The following is a 19,464-nucleotide window of genomic DNA, read 5'->3' as shown; positions in this document are numbered from 1 at the left end:
CTATGGGGGAATATGTGAACGCACACGCGATTTGGCTTTTTGCATTACGCGAGTCAACACATGCGCAAAATAAGTTATTTTGCAACTTGTAATACCTGCGCAACCCCAAATGCAAAAAAGCCATAACGTACACGCAGTATTTTCGCAACTGCGAAAAACAGATTTGCTGAGCGACTTGTAATCTTGCCCTATATGTTTACTATTTATTCTTTAGAATTATTGAAATAATAGAATGGATATCAAGGGAAACATCTGTTTTACCATTTTAGTATCAGAATATATTCATTCCATGTTATTTTTTTTTAATTTATAAAATAGATAGGAGCTTTGAAGCTGTGAGTATTGGGTATTAAAGGGCATATTTATGATTGTTGCGAGCGGACATGATCCGATATAGCGGATCATGTCCGCTGCACATTGATAAATGCCGACAGCAGACGCTCTCTGCATTTATCATTGCACCAGGAGTTCTTGTGAACTGCTGGTGCAATGCCGCCCCCTGTGGCTTAGCTGCCAATTGGCCGCTAGCAGGGGGTGTCAATCAACCCGATCGTATGGAAACACGGGGCATCAAGCTCCGTACGGAGCTTGATAAATATGCCCCAAGGCATCAAAGAACAGGCAATAAAATTAATTATTAATTTTCTCTAATAATACCTCAAAAATCATCATATGTATGAGCAGGTAGTTACTGTAGGTGGTATGTCGATATTTTCTTATGAGCTATACCTATAAAGTTGTATAGAATGCATTTTCTTGTGTTCCTGTGTATATTTTCTTGCTGTTGAAAGCAAAAAGTGGGTTAGAGCCCCACTTTATAAAGATGTTCTTTAAGTGCCTCATATGATTAAATTATATTTTCAGTTATTTGTGTTTTAGGCTGTTCAGAATGTAGGAAACATGGATGCTCCAGCAAGCAGAGCTAAGGAATCTTGGATGGCTCCATTACAACCAACAATTCAGCAAGGGGTCTCGCAGTTGAAAGAGTTCATAATTAAACTTATAGATATCGAAGAGAAAGAAGGTAGATATTGCATTTTTTTCTTATTATTGAGGTTTGCCTAGACAATTACAGACATTTTAAAGAATATTCACATCTCCATTAACACAACATGAATGTGTGAACCCACAAATATATAGGTGAACAAACATTTGAAAGAAAGAAAGGAAAAAGCTTACAAGACTATCCATAGTATGATTACAACATTCTAGCCAACTGAATAACATATTTTAGCAGAAACTAGATAAACCTCGTGATTTTTATACTTCCTTTTGTTAAAGGAATCCACTCTTGGGCTTCAATTAACTAAAATAATCAACTATCAGGAGATAGTTACAAAAATATATATAGTGTTCTCTACAGGGATGTGCACTCATAGGAGGCAGGGGAGGCAGTGCCTACCCTGCCATATATGGCCAAAGCTTAATTAAATTTTAATTAAAAAAAAAAAAGTAAAAAAAAAAAATATTTTCCCCCCATGTAATGCTATGGAGAGGCAGGTACAGGAACGCTTCTCTCCATTGCAGTACATGGGTCAAAGGAAAAGCTGTGCTGCAGCGCAACCTGTGTTCTGTCAATATATTAGCAGCAAAAATTGGGACCAATAGGAGGCACCCCTCTTGATGCCTCCTAGCAAGTGAAGGATATATAGATTAATCAGAAGGAGGATGCAGTGAGCAGGGTCATGTGACACAACTGGAAGCTGAGGTAACCTAAGAACAGATGACACCAAGCAGAAGAGTAAAGTAGTGTTCTACATCTCTTGTGATTCACAAATTGTGTTCAGATACAGCTCATTAACAGGGGGGACAGTAAGTGAGCATAACCCAATACTGACGGGAAGTCAAAGAGTCAATTGAAATTTAAATCCATAATTTAAAACCCAGAGTTTGAAGTTAAGTGTGCAGTGTCCACATTATTTAAATTAAAGTTTTTGACATTGAATATTGCTAAGCCTCCCTTTTTCATGGTTATTTGATTTAATTAGGTACAAACTCCATATATGTTATGTCTGTTCAGTCAGAGGATGCAGTATCTATTTTTATTTTTCTCTGTGTCTCCATTTATTTAAAGACTGCTGTTAACTTGTAATTCACAAAGCAATTGAAAGTGGTTGCATTGTGTTTTTAATATGTGCTGCTTTTATACAAGTTTTATACAAGGAGATAATGAGTCATTTAAAAAATATATGTAATTATTGCAGTTAAATGTTTTTTAGAAATAATGCCACTGTAAAGTAACTGGTTAAACACATAGTCAAAGGGAGATATTTAAAATTAAACTTTCATGATTGAGGTAGAGCATGCTATTTTAATAGACTTTTCTAGTTATTTATATTTTGAGAATTAGCATCAACTGTTACTGGCCCCATGTCAGCAAATCAAATTAGTTTTTGAAAGGAACATGAAAGTCATAATTACATTTCTATCATTTAGATAGAAATAGCACAAAAAAATAAAAAAAATAAACTTTCTATTTTACTTTTATTATTATGTACTTCATTATTTTGGTATCCTTTGGTGTCCTTTGTTGAAGAGCATACCTAAGTGGGATGTGCACGTGCGTTTCTTGAACACCATATTGCAGCAGTTGTGTTGGCAGTATTGATAACTTGTCCTTTGTGTAAAACTTGTATGGTAAATTATTTCTATTTTTACAATACAGTAGTGAGTAGAGAAGAGATTGTGTATCATTCTAATTGCTTAGTAACTGGCACTGTGCCACAGAATTGTGTGAGTGTGTATGTGAGCAGAGTGTGTGTGGGTGTCAGTGAGCAGAGTATGTGTGCTTTATTCTCCAGGTAATCAATACATTTCCTATGAGCTGGTGCTTTAGTGCAGTGTTTCTCAACCATGGTCCTCAAGTACCCCCAACAGGCAAGGTTTTCATTATAGCTGAATCAGTGCACAGGTGAAGTAATCAGCTGATCAGTAACTCAGTGGTTACTAACTTGCTCTCACCCATCACCTGATTATGTCACCTGTGCACTGGTTCAGCTATCATTTAAACCTGCCCTGTTGGGGGTACTTGTGGCCCTCCGTACATGTGTTTCTCCGGCGTATCATATCTAGTGCCTCACCAGCCTCTGACCTCACTGCACGTCACTGGTTCTCTATTGTACAACAAATTATCAGGTTTCTTTTGGACTCTTTAAACGTATATCAACAGCACAAAGGTAAAGGTACAGTGTCTCACATATTATTTTAAGAAAAACATAAGACATAAGATATCTTTATAGTCTCTGTAAGTATAATACAGAGATTATAAAGATATCTAGATATCTATCCATATAAACCTTACTCTGGCCCAATTAAAAATATACTGGAGAAACATAAAATCCATTATGGTCTTCGTAATATTCTAGGAACCAAACTAACAATCAGACAACACGTGTATGAAGTCCCATCTCTATTGATTCTAAGGACTAAACTATAAAAACTATATACTCAACAACAGTAAACAATTTCATGTTGACTTTTCAAAGGAGACTTACAGCAGGTACAGTATATCTTGTAAACACTATAGAGACTTGAGGGCCTTTTTTTTATTGTGCCGACGGACATGATCCGCTGATTGAAAAAAGTGTACACTTGTTTAGCACTCTTTCCCTAACTGATGGTGGCAATAGTTGGACAGTATATAGGTATACTAGAGAAGGAGGTGTGCTCAGATTTTTAAAATATAACCTTTATTGGGTAATTTAAAATAAAAACACAAACAAAATCACACACATACATACTCACCCTTTGAGAAAGCCACGTTAGTGGCGAAACATGTTAGGGAATTGTTTGCCGTGAATGCATGTTAGCATTTTTTTAACATAGCAGGAATGTTGGTCCAGAATATTTAAACTTAAAGATTTGGAAACATAGATAAATTAACTGACCCCTGAGCTGGGTTTGATCTAGCAAACAGCAAGGTTGATGTAATTGTTACCGGCAGTTAAGTCTATTTATAAGGCCATTGATACGAGACTTGGAAACTAGTATATCATACTTTAAAAACAAAACTAAGTACTTTATATCTATATAATTTTTTATAAGAACTTACACTGCCTGGAGATAGATATACAATACGGAACAATTTAAGTAACAACTTAACCAAAAATAAGATACAAAATTCACTTTTATTGGTGCATCCAAGTTACTACTATAACCGCTATATGTGAATAAGACCTCAGAGTTGGGATCCATCTGGTAACAGTAGCGATTACCTAACTTGCTACTTGCAGCAAAATAATTTTATTACTAGACTAATAATAAGGGGCTGGGAAATCAGTATATCGTACCAACTTAATTTAATCGTAACAAATATACTATACTCTTATGAATGATTAGAGGTCAGTTCACTCACGTTATTTTTATAACCACCATGTGTGAATAAGACACTTTAAATACTGAGTAGAACCAACGGATTGTTAATCAAAACATCCATAACATTATCTTATTCACCATATATGAACTCACAGTCTTAACACTCTTTTCATTCTGCCAAGTGGTCATAAGAAGCTATTAGTAATGTTAAATGCTAAGATTCAGTAGCGATATATTTTTCTTATCCTTTGTGAATACACAGCCTATATAGTCTTATTAATCACTTAAACAGCAGCAAGAATTTACCGGCAAAATATTAACATGCAGCAGTGAAACACAAGAACAATTCAGACAGTGTTTCCTTTTATTTAATTACTAACAGTCTATTTTAAATATTATCATTAGAAATTGATACAAATATAAAGTAATGTAAAAGAAACTCTGTTCAGATACTATGCCATAGTATTGATCATACCTTACAAAATTGAGAAAATATACATTGTGCCAAATTAAAGGATAATTTCCAAGTTGAGCTAAGTTGCAACAATACATTAACATTTTTCACTTGGCGAATCAAGTAGCTCATTATCTACCTGTCCAGATACAAAGTGACTTCTCAATTTAGAAAATTTAATTTAATAAAATCTATGTTAAGAGAATAGAAAAAGCTTTACAGAAGGGAAAATAAAGGAAAAAAACAATCCTCAGATTAACCTAGCTCTTTACCAGTGGCATACTCTCAAACAGGCTTGATAGCCCAGTTAATATTTTCTTCAAATTAACTTAAGACATAGATCTGCAGCATGTATATATAGAAGATCTAATAGTAGCAGATATAAGTTCATTACTTTTAATACATTTATAGACTGTCAGCATTACCTACCCCAAGGGGGACACTGTACTGCATTCATTACAATAGCAGTTTACAATGTTTCAGATATATGGAACAATATATTAGACACTAGGAACAAAATTGGAAGTCCAAAAAAAAATAAATCGATGCATATAATTTACGAATAGTGTAATATACAAGAGGACATAAAGCATCTTACAAGTAACTAAAACTTCCACCTTGAATCCCTATACAGTGACATATACAACTCCATACATAGTACCAACCAGATAACTGCTTGCCCTCATACATAAAAGTATCACAACCGGGATTCCACCTTAAATTAGAGATAAAAATATATAGCAAAGTCCACAAGAAAGTGGTCAAAGCTCCAATAAACAGAACACAATTGTTAAGAGTATAAGTTCCCTATTGGACTTCTATAAAATACTCTCAACAGAGAATCATTCTAGTTGAATCACACCCAGTGTATGTTACAACTTCTTTCCAAATCCATGATTATTGAAATAAAACCAATTGACCTAAACCTGTATTTTTAACTTAATTGTATGTGTGTGATTTTGTTTGTGTTTTTATTTTAAATTACCCAATAAAGGTTATATTTTAAAAATCTGAGCACACCTCCTTCTCTAGTATACCTATATACTGTCCAACTATTGCCACCATCAGTTAGGGAAAGAGTGCTAAACAAGTGTACACTTTTTTCAATCCTAGGATTGATTTTGTTCTTTTGTTCAAACCAGTACACAGCACCTCAGCCATCTTGTAATATATCTAATTTGGGCCAAAAATATAAATTGGTGGATATTGTATCCTATCAATAAACCCAGATATTAATAGGCTACCCTAATCGTCAAATTTCAGCAGTGCCATTAGTACTTTGTTTTTCTTTGTTGGACATGATCCGCTGTAGCGCATCATGTCCGCCGCACATCGATAAATGCCGACAGCATACCGCCGCCCCCTGCAGATTCGCGGGCAATCTGCCGCTAGCAGGGCTCATTGCTGTCGGCCACCTCAGAGGTGGCAGACGAGTTAAGGAGCTTATGACCGCTGCTTCTTAACTCCTGATTCCGATGAGCCTGAAGGCTCGCACAGAATTAGCCACATTGACAGGTTGATAAATCTACTCAATAGGATCACATACAGTAACTCAGCTTTTAATAATAACATAACAGAGCCCAGGGGCATTGAGAACAGCACTAATGCATATGTAATATGTTACCAGCATTCCTATAAATGAACCTCCTTTTAATTTTAAATTATGTGGAGATTAAAAACTGATTTCATATAGTCAGGTGTACCAAAAAGAAAAAGTTGAATAAAAACCCATAAGTGAACTGCAAAGTGGAATATAACCCCCTTACTCTACACATTGCAGTGGAATATCAAACGTGATTTGCATCTGTAAATACAAACATATAAGAGGTATACACAGGATAAGGGTGACTGTCAGGGTTTTTTCCCTGCTTTGTTTGCCATGTGCTGCTGGCAGCCATTTAGCTTACCTTTTCTTGCTGAATCTGGTGCAGTGTGTATGATGCTGCTGATTTCCTGCACCCCCTCTTATGGCCAGACTGTTGTACATTATCCGTGTGAGACAGGTTACAGTCTCAGAATTGTGTCATCACTTATTATTTAAAGGGCCTCTGTTCAGTATGCATTGCCCTTGCATTGTATCAGACCTGTTTGTGAGTTCCTGTGTATTACCTGGCTGTCTGGCGTCCCTCCTGGTTCCTGACTCGACTCGACTTGGCTCATCTGACTACTTGCTTTGGCTCCTGGCTTGGCTCCTCTGACTACCAGCTCTGGCTTTGACTCCTGGACTTTTTATTATTTTTTGTTATTAATAAAGGTGTGATTATTTTTGCACTTCTCGTCTCAGTCTGATTCCTGGCACCCTGACATTATGCAAGGGCCATGAATCCTGTTGGTGCTAATAATCCACCTTTACCTACCATCATTTCCAGGATGGATGAACTGGATCACTGCTTGGATCAATTTGCACTAGCCCCGCAAACCCTGCTGACTCGCACTGCACATTTGGACCACAGTGTCCCACAAGTTTTGGCTGCTCATGTTTCTGTTGCTGCACCTAGTCCTACCAGGAGCCTGTCTGGTTCTGCACCTCTACCTCAGCGATATGGAGATGATCCTATTCAGTGCAGAGGGTTTTTTAACCAGATTGGCATTTACTTTGAGATGTTACCTCAGGCGTTTCCCTCTGACAGAGCTAAGGTGGGATTTCTCATCTCGTTACTCTCTGACACAGCTCTTGCCTGGGCTAATCCCTTGTGGGAGACTAATAAACCTGTGATTTCAAATTACCCTGAATTTATGGCCTCCTTTCAAAGGGTATTTGATGTTATGGCTCGCTCCTCCTCTGCTGCTAAACAACTCATGTCCATTCAACAAGGTATGAGACCTGTTGCTCAGTATGCCATTGAGTTCTGTACGCGTGCCGCAGAGGTAGGTTGGAACAATGAAGCCCTTGTTGCCGCCTTCTTTCATGGGCTCTCTGATGTGATTAAAGATGAAGTTGCTGCCAGAGATTTACCAGAGGATCTCAAGGCATTGGTGTCTTTTTCGATCCTCTTTCAAGGAGCGCTTGCGGAAGCCTCCTGTTCCGTTGTCTCCTACATGTTCGTTCCCACCCATGCCTCCCTCTCTTCCCATGCCTCCTGGTCCCGAGTCACCAGGTACTGCTGAGCCGATGCAGTTGGGATTCACGCATCTCTCCATGGCAGAGAGGGCCTTTAGGAGGAGGGAGGGGCTCTGCCTCTATTGTGGGTTACAGGGCCACCTTTTAAAGTCTTGTCCTACACGGCTGGGAAACGCTCGCCCCTAAAGTCCTGTTGGGGGCAGACCTTGGGTGGTTTATCCTCATCCCCAGAACCACTAAAGGAGAAACCTTGTCCTTTCCTGGGTGAACTCCTCCAAAGTCACCCAGACTGTTGTTGGTGCTGCAGGCCTTTTCATTGACAGTGCTTTTGTATCAAAGCATTCTATTCCTGTATTGCCTCGGTCCGTTCCGCTTGCTATTGAGGGCATTGATATCAGGCCCTTTCAGCCCACACTCGTTACTCACCAAACCGCTCCGTTATCCATGGCTGTTGGGGCTCTCCATTTTGAAACCCTCCAGTACCAGGTGATTAACTCTCCACATTTTCCGGTTGTTCTGGGTTATCCCTGGCTCCAAAAGCACAATCCTAGTCTCGACTGGCGCAGGTCCGAAATTTTGTCATGGTCTCCACAATGTATTTCCACTTGTCTTCGGAAATCAGTCAAAGTCTTGTGCACTTCTTTGGTATCTCAATTGCCAGAGGAGTACCAAGAGTTCCTAGACGTTTTTGACAATATTCGTGCCGGTATGTTGCTTCCTCACTGTGCCATAGACCTGCGACCCGGAGCCATTCCTCCTCGGGGCCGGGTTTACCCTCTGTCTGTTGCGGAGAATTGTGCTATGGAGGAGTATGTTGCCGATGCTCTGTCGCGGGGGATCATCCGCAAATCCTGCTCTCCTGCAGTGGCTGGCTTCTTCTTTGTGAAGAAAAAGGGTGGTAAGTTAAGAAAGACCATGCATCGATTATATAGGTCTTAATCGTCTTACCATTAAGAATGCTACCCTATTCCACTCATTACGGAACTCTTTGACTGCCTCAAGGGAGCTACGGTCTTTTCTAAACTTGATTTGAGAGGAGCGTACAATCTCGTTAGGATTAAGGAGGACCACAAATGGAAAACAGCATTTAACACCAGGAGTGGGCATTATGAATATCTTGTAATGCCCTTTGGCCTATGTACTGCTCCTGCTGTTTTTCAGGAATGTATTAATGATGTCCAACAAGATATGTTGCAACAGTGTGTGGTGGTGTACTTAGACGACATCCTCATACACTCACCCACACTTAAGGCTCATCGTTCTGATTTCACATGGGTACTTCAGAGACTACGTGAGAATGGCCTGTTTTGTAAACTCGAGAAATGTGAATTCCATCAGACTCAAGTAACCTTCCTAGGTTATGTGATCTCTATTGCAGGGTTCTCCATGGATCCTGACAAGTTGTCTACAGTTCTGCAGTGGCTTCGCCCAGTTGGTCTTAGCTCAATTCAACGTTGTTTGGGCTTTGCCATTTACTATAGAAAGTTTATTAAAAACTTTTCTTCCTTAATAAAACCAATCACAGACTTGACCCGTGAAGAGAATGATCCACTCCATTGGTCACCTACTGCCATTAAGGCCTTTGATAGTCTTACGACTGCTTTTGCTGCTGCTCCAGAACTGGCGCATCCTAACCCTGCTCTGCCTTTCATTCTTGAGGTCGATGCGTCTGAGACTGGAGTAGGTGCCCTCTTGTCTCAATGTCCTACACCTGACGGTTCCTTGCATCCGTGCTGTTTCTTCTCTAACAAATTGTCTCCAGCGGAGTGCAATTATGAAATTGGTGACAGGGAATTACTGGCTATAATTTTGGCACTCAAGGAATGGAGGCATCTTCTCGAGGGTACTAGCGTACCAGTGCTCATTCTTACTGACCACAAGAATTTAACTTATCTATCTGAAGCAAAACATTTGTTGCCCCGACAGGCCAGATGGGTGCTATTTTTGTCTTGGTTTAATTATGTGGTCTCCTACCTGCCTGGTAGTAAGAATGTTAGGGCTGATGCCCTCTCTCAACAATTTTCGCCTCTATCCAAGGAGGAGTCTGTACCTACTCCAGTTATACCTCCTGATCATATTTTGGCTACCATACATACTAATTTGACTTCTCCCTTGGGGGAGGACATCCTGACTGCACAAACCAATGCACCTCCTGAGAAACCTAGTGGTAAGTGCTTTGTTCCTAAGAATCTTCTAACTAAACTTTTGCACACTTACCACTATCCTAAAGCCACAGGTCACCCAGGCAAGAACCAAATTATTTGGTCTGTCACGCAACAATTCTGGTGGCCAGGTCTTCGTTCTGATGTTGCTGCGTATGTTGCCTCCTGCTCAGTTTGTGCACAGAATAAAACTCCTCAACGTCTTCCTGTGGGTCTTCTTCAACCTATTGCTAATGGTGAGCGCCCTTGGACACACATTTCCATGGACTTCATTGTCGAGCTCCCTGTTTTTAATGGCAATACTGTTATCCTAATGGTGGTTGACCGTTTTTCTAAAATGTCACATTGCATTCCCTTGAAGAATCTGCCTACCGCTCAGGAGCTTGCTTCAATTTTTGCCTGGGAGGTCTTCCGTTTACATGGGTTACCCAAGGAGATAGTGTCGGACCAGGGTAGCCAGTTTGTCTCCAGATTTTGGCGTTCCTTTTGTGCTCAAATGGGGATCCAGCTTTCCTTCTCCTCGGCATATCACCCTCAATCCAATGGGGCTGCGGAACGGTCTAATAAAGCTCTGGAACAGTTCCTCCGTTGCTATGTCTCAGATCACCACAATAATTGGTCTGAACTGTTACCTTGGGCAGAGTTCGCTCGTAATAAAGCTATTAATGCTTCTTCCCAGTTATCCCCGTTCATGGCGAATTATGGGTTTCAACCATCCTTGTTGCCCGATTCATTCATGTCTCAGGGTTTTCCGGCTTTGGAGGAGCATATCCAGCAACGTGGGTGCAGATTCAGGATTGCCTTCATCGTTCTATGCAGCGCCAAAAGTTCCAGGCTGATCGTAGGCGTCTGCCCGCACCTTCCTACCAGGTTGGTGAGAGGGTTTGGCTGTCCTCTCGAAACTTGAACCTTTGTGTGCCTTCCAATAAACTGGCTCCTCATTATGTTGGTCCTTTTTGAATACTCCGACAGGTCAATCCTGTGGCTTACGCTCTTGACCTTCCTCCTGCACTGCACATCTCCAATGTTTTTCATGTCTCCCTCTTGAAACCATTGGTTTGTAATCGGTTTACTTCTGTGTTACCTCATCCCCGTCCTATCTCTGTTGACAACCATGAAGAATATGAGGTCAGCAGTATTATTGACTCTCGTAAGTCCAGGGGCCGCGTACAGTATTTGGTTCACTGGAGGTGCTACGGTCCTGATGAGTGTTCATGGGTTCCCTCCTCTGATGTTCATGCTCCCACCCTCCTCCGTGCCTTCCATGCCCATTTCCATAAGCATTTTGTCCTCCCGCGGGGGAGGGGTCATTAAGGGGAGGGTACTGTCAGTGTTTTTTCCCTGCTTTGTCTGCCATGTGCTGCAGGCAGCCATTTTGCTTACCTTTTCTTGCTGAATCTGGTGCAGAGTGTATGATGCTGCTGATTTACTGCACGCCCTCTTATGGCCAGACTGTTGTACATCATCCGAGTGAGACAGGTTGCAGTCTCATAATTGTGATGTCATCACTTATAATTTAAAGGGCCTCTGTTCAGTATGCTTTGCCCTTGCATTGTCTCAGACCTGTTTGTGAGTTCCTGTGTATTACCTGGCCGTCTGACGTCCCTCCTGGTTCCTGACTCTACTCGGCTCGGCTCGTCTGACTACTTGCTTTGGCTCCTGACTCGGCTTGTCTGACTACCAGCTCTGGCTTTGACTCCTGGCTTGTTATTTGACTTGTGGACTTTTTATTATTTTTTGTTATTAATAAAGGTGTGATTATTTTTGCACTTCTCGTCTCAGTCTGATTCCTGGCACCCTGACTGTGACCTTGTAACCGCATTGTCAGATCTGTCTAGTATTGAATAACAAGCTAACCATAAAGACATTATAATATCAAATATCTATAATACATAATACGCTGAAAAGGTAAGCTTAACTACAACAGTATTACCGCAAATATAAATGTCCCGGCTGCAGACTTTTGAACTGTACTAACTGAAGGATTAACCCACTCCAGACCTGCAGGTTGGCAGAAGGACCACTGTAAACAGACCATCATAAGTAGTGCTCTTGTAGGACCAGGACAGTAAGAGAAGAACAAGTCTTCAATTTGTGCACAAAACCGATTGCATATTCTCATGTGCGCTAACCCAACAGGAATATTGTTCTTCACATAGCAGAATATTTTCTATTTATTCATAAATACTTATTCCTACCTATATATGCACATGATTATATATATATATATATATATATATATATATATATATATATATATATATATATATATATATATTTAGGAATATCTATTTAGAAATACTTAGAACATATTCTGCTATGTGCAGAACATTGGAATGTAAAATATTTACAGTAAATACATAGTTAAATATTTGTTAAATATGAATATTGCATAAATATGTTTTTACATGTTTTCATCTACTTAACTGGGAAGGGATCCAATGCACTTCTATATATGTCTACATACAGTATGTGTACATACTGTATGTATTTGTGTTTATATGTGTATATATGTCTGTAAATACATAAATACACATTTAAATGCATAAATGCATGAATACACAAATATAGATACACATATATACTATATATATATATATATATATATACACACACACACATATAAATATATATATATATACATATACGTATATACACACACATATCCATCTTTAGACATGTATATGTGTGTATCTCTATCTTAAAGACTTTGCCTGCCTTTTTTTTTTCTAACACCTGAATCTAATATCTTTGAGCTCTTAAAACGTGTGTGCAATTCTTTTTTTAATAATGTTTATTAGATGGTGTTATTATGAGTGTAACTGTACTTTGTAATGTATTTATGATGTGTTTTGTGCAAGTTTTTTGTTTTGCAACACAGTTAACCAGATCTCTGAGGACACAGTAATCATTCTAGTGTACATTGTGATTCTGCTCAAGCGATCACATTTACTTTCAACTTGTAATACCAGCGGTAAACCCGATGAGCACAAACACCCGCTATAAACCCTTTATCGCTCGCACGTAACTGTTAGCGCTCCACTCATAATCTAGCCCTTAGATGGCAATATTTCTAAAACAATATTTCTCCAACATTGGTGTGTCCGGTCCACGGCGTCATCCATAACTTGTGGGAACACTCTCCTCCCCAAATGGCAAAGAGCACAGCAAAAGCTGTCCACATAGTCCCTCCCAGGCTTCGCCCACCCCAGTCATTCTCTTTGCCGCTGAACAAGCAGCATCTCCACGGAGATGGTGAAGAGTATGTGGTGTTTAGTTGTAGTTTTTTATTCTACTATCAAGAGTTTGTTATTTTAAAATAGTGCTGGTATGTACTATTTACTCTGAAACAGAAAATGATGAAGAGTTCTGTTTGTGAGAGGAGTATGATTTTAGCAGCAGTAACTAAAATCGTTTGCTGTTCCCACATAGGACTGTTGAGATGAGATAACTTCAGTTGGGGGGAACAGTTGCCAGACTTTTCTGCTTAAGGTATGACTAGCCATATTTCTAACAAGACTGTGTAATGCTGGAAGGCTGTCATTTTCCCCTCATGGGGACCGGTAAGCCATTTTCTTAGTCTCAAACAGAATAAAGGGCTTAATATGGGCTATAAAACTGGTAGACACTTTTATGGGCTAGATCGATTGCTTTATTAGGGTATTTTATACAGTTTGAGGTTGAAATTCACACTTTATAACTTTGGGGAACGTTTTTTTACGTCAGGCACTGGTTTAGACACCTTCCCAGTCAGCAAGGGCCTTCTCTGTAGTAGGCAGAGCCTCATTTTCGCGCCATTACTGCGCAGTTACTTTTGAGAGCAGTACATGCAGCTGCATGTGTGTGGGTCTGGAAGTAGTTGGAAAAGTTCCTAGAAGGCTTCATTTGGTATCGTATACCCCCTGGGTTTGGTAAAGTCGCAGCAAAGGCTGGAGCTGGGACTGTAGAGGGGTTAAAACTGTAAACGGCTCCGGTTTCCTCATTTTAAGGGTTAAAGGTCTGAAATTTGGGGTGCAATGCTTTGAATGCTTTAAGACACTGTGGTGAAAATTTGGTTAAAATTGAACAATTCCTTCATAGTTTTTCACATATTCAGTAAAAAGTGTGCCCTGTTTAAATTTAAAGAGACAGTAACGGTTTTGTTTTAAAACGGTTTTTGTACTTTATTAACAAGTTTAAGCCTATTTAACATGTCTGTGTCTTCAGATAGACTATGTTCTGTATGTATGAAAGCCAATGTGTCTCCACCTTCAAATATGTGTGATAATTGTGCCATAGCGTCCAAACAGAGTAAGGACAGTACTGCCACAGATAGTAAAGTTGCCCAAGATGATTCATCAGATGAAGGGAGTAGACATAGTTCTACATCATCTCCTTCTGTGTCTACACCAGTTTTGCCCACGCAGGAGACCCCTAGTACTTCTAGCGCGCCAATGCTTGTTACTATGCAACAATTGACGGCAGTAATGGATAACTCCATAGCAAATATTTTATCCAAAATGCCTGCATTTCAGAGAAAGCGCGATTGCTCTGTTTTAAACACTGTAGAGCAGGAGGGCGCTGATGATAATTGTTCTGTCATACCCTCACACCAATCTGAAGTGGCCATGAGGGAGGTTTTGTCAGATGGGGAAATTTCTGATTCAGGTAGAATTTCTCAACAGGCAGAACCTGATGTTGTGACATTTAAATTTAAATTAGAGCATCTCCTGCTTAAGGAAGTGCTATCTACTCTGGATGATTGTGACAACCTGGTCATTCCAGAAAAATTGTGCAAGATGGACAAGTTCCTAGAGGTTCCGGTGCACCCCGACGCTTTTCCAATACCCAAGCTGGTGGCGGACATAGTGAATAAGAAGTGGGAGAAGCCCGGCATACCTTTTGTACCCCCTCCTATATTTAAGAAATTATTTCCTATGGTCGACCCCAGAAAGGACTTATGGCAGACAGTCCCCAAGGTCGAGGGGGCAGTTTCTACACTAGCTAAGCGCACTACTATTCCTATCGAGGATAATTGTGCTTTCAAAGATCCTATGGATAAAAAATTGGAGGGTTTGCTTAAAAAAGATTTTTGTACAGCAAGGTTACCTCCTGCAACCTATTTCGTGCATTATTCCTGTCACTACAGCAGCGTGGTTCTGGTTCGAGGAACTAGAAAAGTCGCTCAGTAGAGAAACTCCGTATGAGGAGGTTATGGACAGAATTCACGCACTTAAGTTAGCTAATTCCTTTATTTTAGATGCCGCTTTGCAGTTAGCTAGATTAGCAGCGAAAAATTCAGGGTTTGCAATTGTGGCGCACAGAGCGCTCTGGCTAAAGTCTTGGTCAGCGGATGTATCTTCCAAGACAAGATTGCTTAATATCCCTTTCAAGGGTAAAACCCTTTTTGGGCCAGAATTGAAAGAGATTATCTCAGACATCACTGGGGGTAAGGGCCATGCCCTCCCAAAAGATAGGCCTTTTAAGGCCAAGAATAAGTCTAATTTTCATTCCTTTCGCAATTTCAGGAACGGACCGGCCTCCAACTCTGCAGCCTCTAGACAAGAGGGTAATGCTTCGCAAACCAAACCAGCTTGGAAACCGATGCAAGGCTGGAACAAGGGTAAGCAGGCCAAGAAGCCTGCTGCTGCTACCAAAACAGCATGAAGGAGTAGCCCCCGATCCAGGACCGGATCTAGTTGGGGGCAGACTCTCTCTCTTCGCTCAGGCTTGGGCAAGAGATGTTCAGGATCCCTGGGCACTAGAAATAGTTTCTCAGGGTTATCTTCTGGAATTCAAGGAACTACCCCCAAGGGGAAGGTTCCACATGTCTCACTTATCTTCAAACCAAATGCAAGAGACAGGCATTCTTACATTGTGTAGAAGACCTGTTAAAAATGGGAGTGATACACCCAGTTCCAACTGTGGAACAAGGACTGGGTTTTTACTCAAATCTGTTTGTAGTTCCCAAAAAAGAGGGAACCTTCAGACCAATTCTGGACTTAAAGATTCTAAACAAATTTCTCAGAGTGCCATCGTTCAAAATGGAAACCATTCGAACGATTTTACCTACAATCCAGGAGGGTCAATTTATGACTACCGTGGATCTAAAGGATGCGTATCTACATATTCCTATCCACAAAGATCATCATCAGTTCCTAAGGTTCGCCTTTCTGGACAAACATTACCAGTTTGTGGCTCTCCCATTCGGGCTAGCCACTGCTCCAAGGATTTTCACAAAGGTACCTTACTTGGACGACATTCTGATACAAGCGTCGTCTCTTTCAAAGGCAAAGGCTCACACAGACATCGTTCTGGCCTTTCTCAGATCTCACGGGTGGAAGGTGAACATAGAAAAAAGTTCCCTGTCTCCGTCGACAAGAGTTCCTTTCTTGGGGACAATAATAGATTCTTTAGAAATTAAGATTTTCCTGACAGATCTCAGAAAGTCAAAACTTCTAAACGCTTGTGAAGTTCTTCACTCTGTTCCACGACCTTCCATAGCTCAGTGCATGGAAGTAGTAGGGTTGATGGTTGCAGCAATGGACATAGTTCCTTTTGCGCGAATTCATCTAAGACCATTACAACTGTGCATGCTGAAACAGTGGAATGGGGACTATACAGACTTGTCTCCAGTGATTCAAGTAGATCAGAAGACCAGAGACTCACTCCGTTGGTGGCTAACCCAGGATCACCTGTCCCAGGGAATGAGCTTCCGCAGACCAGAGTGGGTCATCGTCACGACCGACGCCAGTCTAGTGGGCTGGGGCGCGGTCTGGGACTCCCTGAAAGCTCAGGGTCTATGGTCTCGGGAAGAGTCTCTTCTCCCGATAAACATTCTGGAACTGAGAGCGATTTTCAATACTCTCAGGGCTTGGCCTCAACTAGCAAAGGCCAGATTCATAAGATTCCAATCAGACAACATGACGACTGTTGCTTACATCAACCATCAGGGGGAAACAAGGAGTTCCCTGGCGATGAGAGAAGTGACCAAGATCATAAAATGGGCGGAGGATCACTCCTGCCACCTATCTGCGATCCACATCCCAGGAGTGGAAAACTGGGAGGCGGATTATCTGAGTCGTCAGACATTCCATCCGAGGGAGTGGGAACTCCACCCGGAGATATTTGCCCAGTTGACCCAATTATGGGGCATTCCAGACATGGATCTGATGGCGTCTCGTCAGAACTTCAAGGTTCCTTGCTACGGGTCCAGATCCAGGGATCCCAAGGCGACTCTAGTGGATTCATTAGTAGCGCCTTGAGCCTTCAACCTAGCTTATGCGTTTCCACCATTTCCTCTCATTCCCAGGCTGGTAGCCAGGATCAAACAGGAGAGGGCCTCGGTGATTTTGATAGCTCCTGCAGACCTGGTGAATATGTCATCGGCTCCACCATGGAAGCTACCTTTGAGACAGGATCTTCTAGTACAGGGTCCATTCGAACATCCAAATCTATTTTCTCTCCAGCTGACGGCTTGGAAATTGAACGCTTGATTTTATCTAAGCGGGGGTTTTCGGATTCTGTGATAGATACTCTGGTACAAGCCAGAAAACCTGTAACTAGAAAGATTTACCATAAAATATGGAAAAGATATATCTGTTGGTGTGAATCCAAGGGATTCTCATGGAGTACGATTAAAATTCCTAGGATCCTTTCCTTTCTCCAAGAAGGTTTGGATAAGGGATTATCAGCGAGTTCTCTAAAAGGACAGATTTCTGCTTTATCTGTCTTGTTACACAAACGACTGGCAGCTGTGCCAGATGTTCAAGCTTTTGTTCAGGCTTTGGTCAGGATCAAGCCTGTTTACAGACCTTTGACTCCTCCCTGGAGTCTGAATTTAGTTCTTTCAGTTCTTCAAGGGGTTCCGTTTGAACCTCTACATTCTATAGATATCAAGATGTTATCTTGGAAAGTTCTGTTTTTGGTTGCTATTTCTTCTGCTAGAAGAGTTTCTGAGTTATCTGCTCTGCAGTGTAATCCGCCCTATCTGGTGTTCCATTCAGATAAGGTTGTTTTGCGTACTAAACCTGGTTTCCTTCCAAAGGTTGTTTCCAACAAGAATATTAACCAGGAAATAGTTGTGCCTTCTTTGTGTCCGAATCCAGTTTCAAAGAAGGAACATTTGTTACATAATTTAGATGTAGTACGTGCTTTAAAGTTCTATTTAGAAGCAACAAAGGATTTCAGAGAAACGTCTTCTCTGTTTGTCGTTTATTCTGGCAAGAGGAGAGGTCAAAAAGCTACTGCTACCTCTCTTTCCTTTTGGCTGAAAAGCATCATCCGATTGGCTTACGAGACTGCCGGACAGCAGCCTCCCGAACGAATCACAGCTCACTCTACTAGGGCAGTGACTTCCACATGGGCCTTCAAGAATGAGGCTTCTGTTGATCAGATATGTAAGGCAGCGACTTGGTCTTCCCTGCACACTTTTGCCAAATTCTACAAATTTGATACTTTTGCTTCTTCGGAGGCTATTTTTGGGAGAAAGGTTTTGCAAGCCGTGGTGCCTTCTGTTTAGGTAACCTGATTGGCTCCCTCCCTTCATCCGTGTCCTAAAGCTTTGGTATTGGTTCCCACAAGTTATGGATGACGCCGTGGACCGGACACACCAATGTTGGAGAAAACAGAATTTATGCTTACCTGATAAATTACTTTCTCCAACGGTGTGTCCAGTCCACGGCCCACCCTGGTTTTTTAATCAGGTTTGATAAATTTCTTTCTTTAACTTCAGTCACCACGGCACCCTATGGTTTCTCCTTTTTTTCTCCTGTCCGTCGGTCGAATGACATTTTACCCATTGTGGCAGTCCCTTGTCACTGTCACTTTGCTGCCACAGCTATGATATTGTTGACTGAGTGATCTCCCGTCAAGAATCACATTTACAAAACTGCCCTTTTATTAAAGACATTAAACACCCCTTGGTTTTGTGTAAAAATTATGCTTTGGTGTCGATTTATCAATGTCCGCCAGACATCGATGAATGCCGACAGCATACACTTTTGGCATTTTACATTGCACAAGCAGTTCTGGTGAACTCTTTGTGCAATGCCGCCCCCTACAGATTTGGGGCCAATCAGCCATAAGCAGGGGTGTCAATCAACCCAATCATATTCGATCGGGCAGATTGATGTCTGCAGCCTCAGAGGCAGCAGACAAGTTAAGGATTATTGATCTTAGGACCGCTGCTTCTAAACTTTTGTTTCTGGTGAGCCTAAAGGCTTGCACGGAAACAGGGGTATTTGGCCCCATTCGGGCTATGATAAATTGGCCCCTTTGTACCATGCTCCCTAGAGAACCCAGAAAACTAAATCTGTAACCTAGGTTTTTAAAATGCTGTTTGACTTACAGGCTACGTAATTTGTTTTTGCCTGTCTAGGGTGTGTGAGGCAGAGCAAACATTTACAAAATCAAGTGGTGTTACATGCTGAAAACACCAGCCTTTGCAAAAGAGGAATATCTCATGAAAATCTTACTTAAAATGTGTTGTTGCT

General features: G+C 41.0%; 1 protein-coding gene across 2 annotated transcripts in view; it reads left to right on the top strand.

Annotated features, from left to right (window-relative positions):
* Positions 1-19,464, top strand: part of LOC128653866 (ras GTPase-activating protein 4) — a 364,303-nt gene that overhangs the window by 324,559 nt on the left and 20,280 nt on the right. For both annotated transcript variants that reach the window (XM_053707405.1, XM_053707406.1), the window contains exon 15: positions 880-1,024. In XM_053707405.1, the coding sequence (XP_053563380.1) occupies positions 880-1,024 (145 nt within the window). The remainder of the gene's footprint in view (positions 1-879; positions 1,025-19,464) is intronic.

The sequence above is a fragment of the Bombina bombina genome, chromosome 3 (assembly GCF_027579735.1).
Source record: "Bombina bombina isolate aBomBom1 chromosome 3, aBomBom1.pri, whole genome shotgun sequence".
Classification (NCBI taxonomy): domain Eukaryota; kingdom Metazoa; phylum Chordata; class Amphibia; order Anura; family Bombinatoridae; genus Bombina; species Bombina bombina.
The sequence above is the reverse complement of the archived record's forward strand: the minus strand, read 5'-3'. Positions and strand labels throughout refer to the sequence as shown.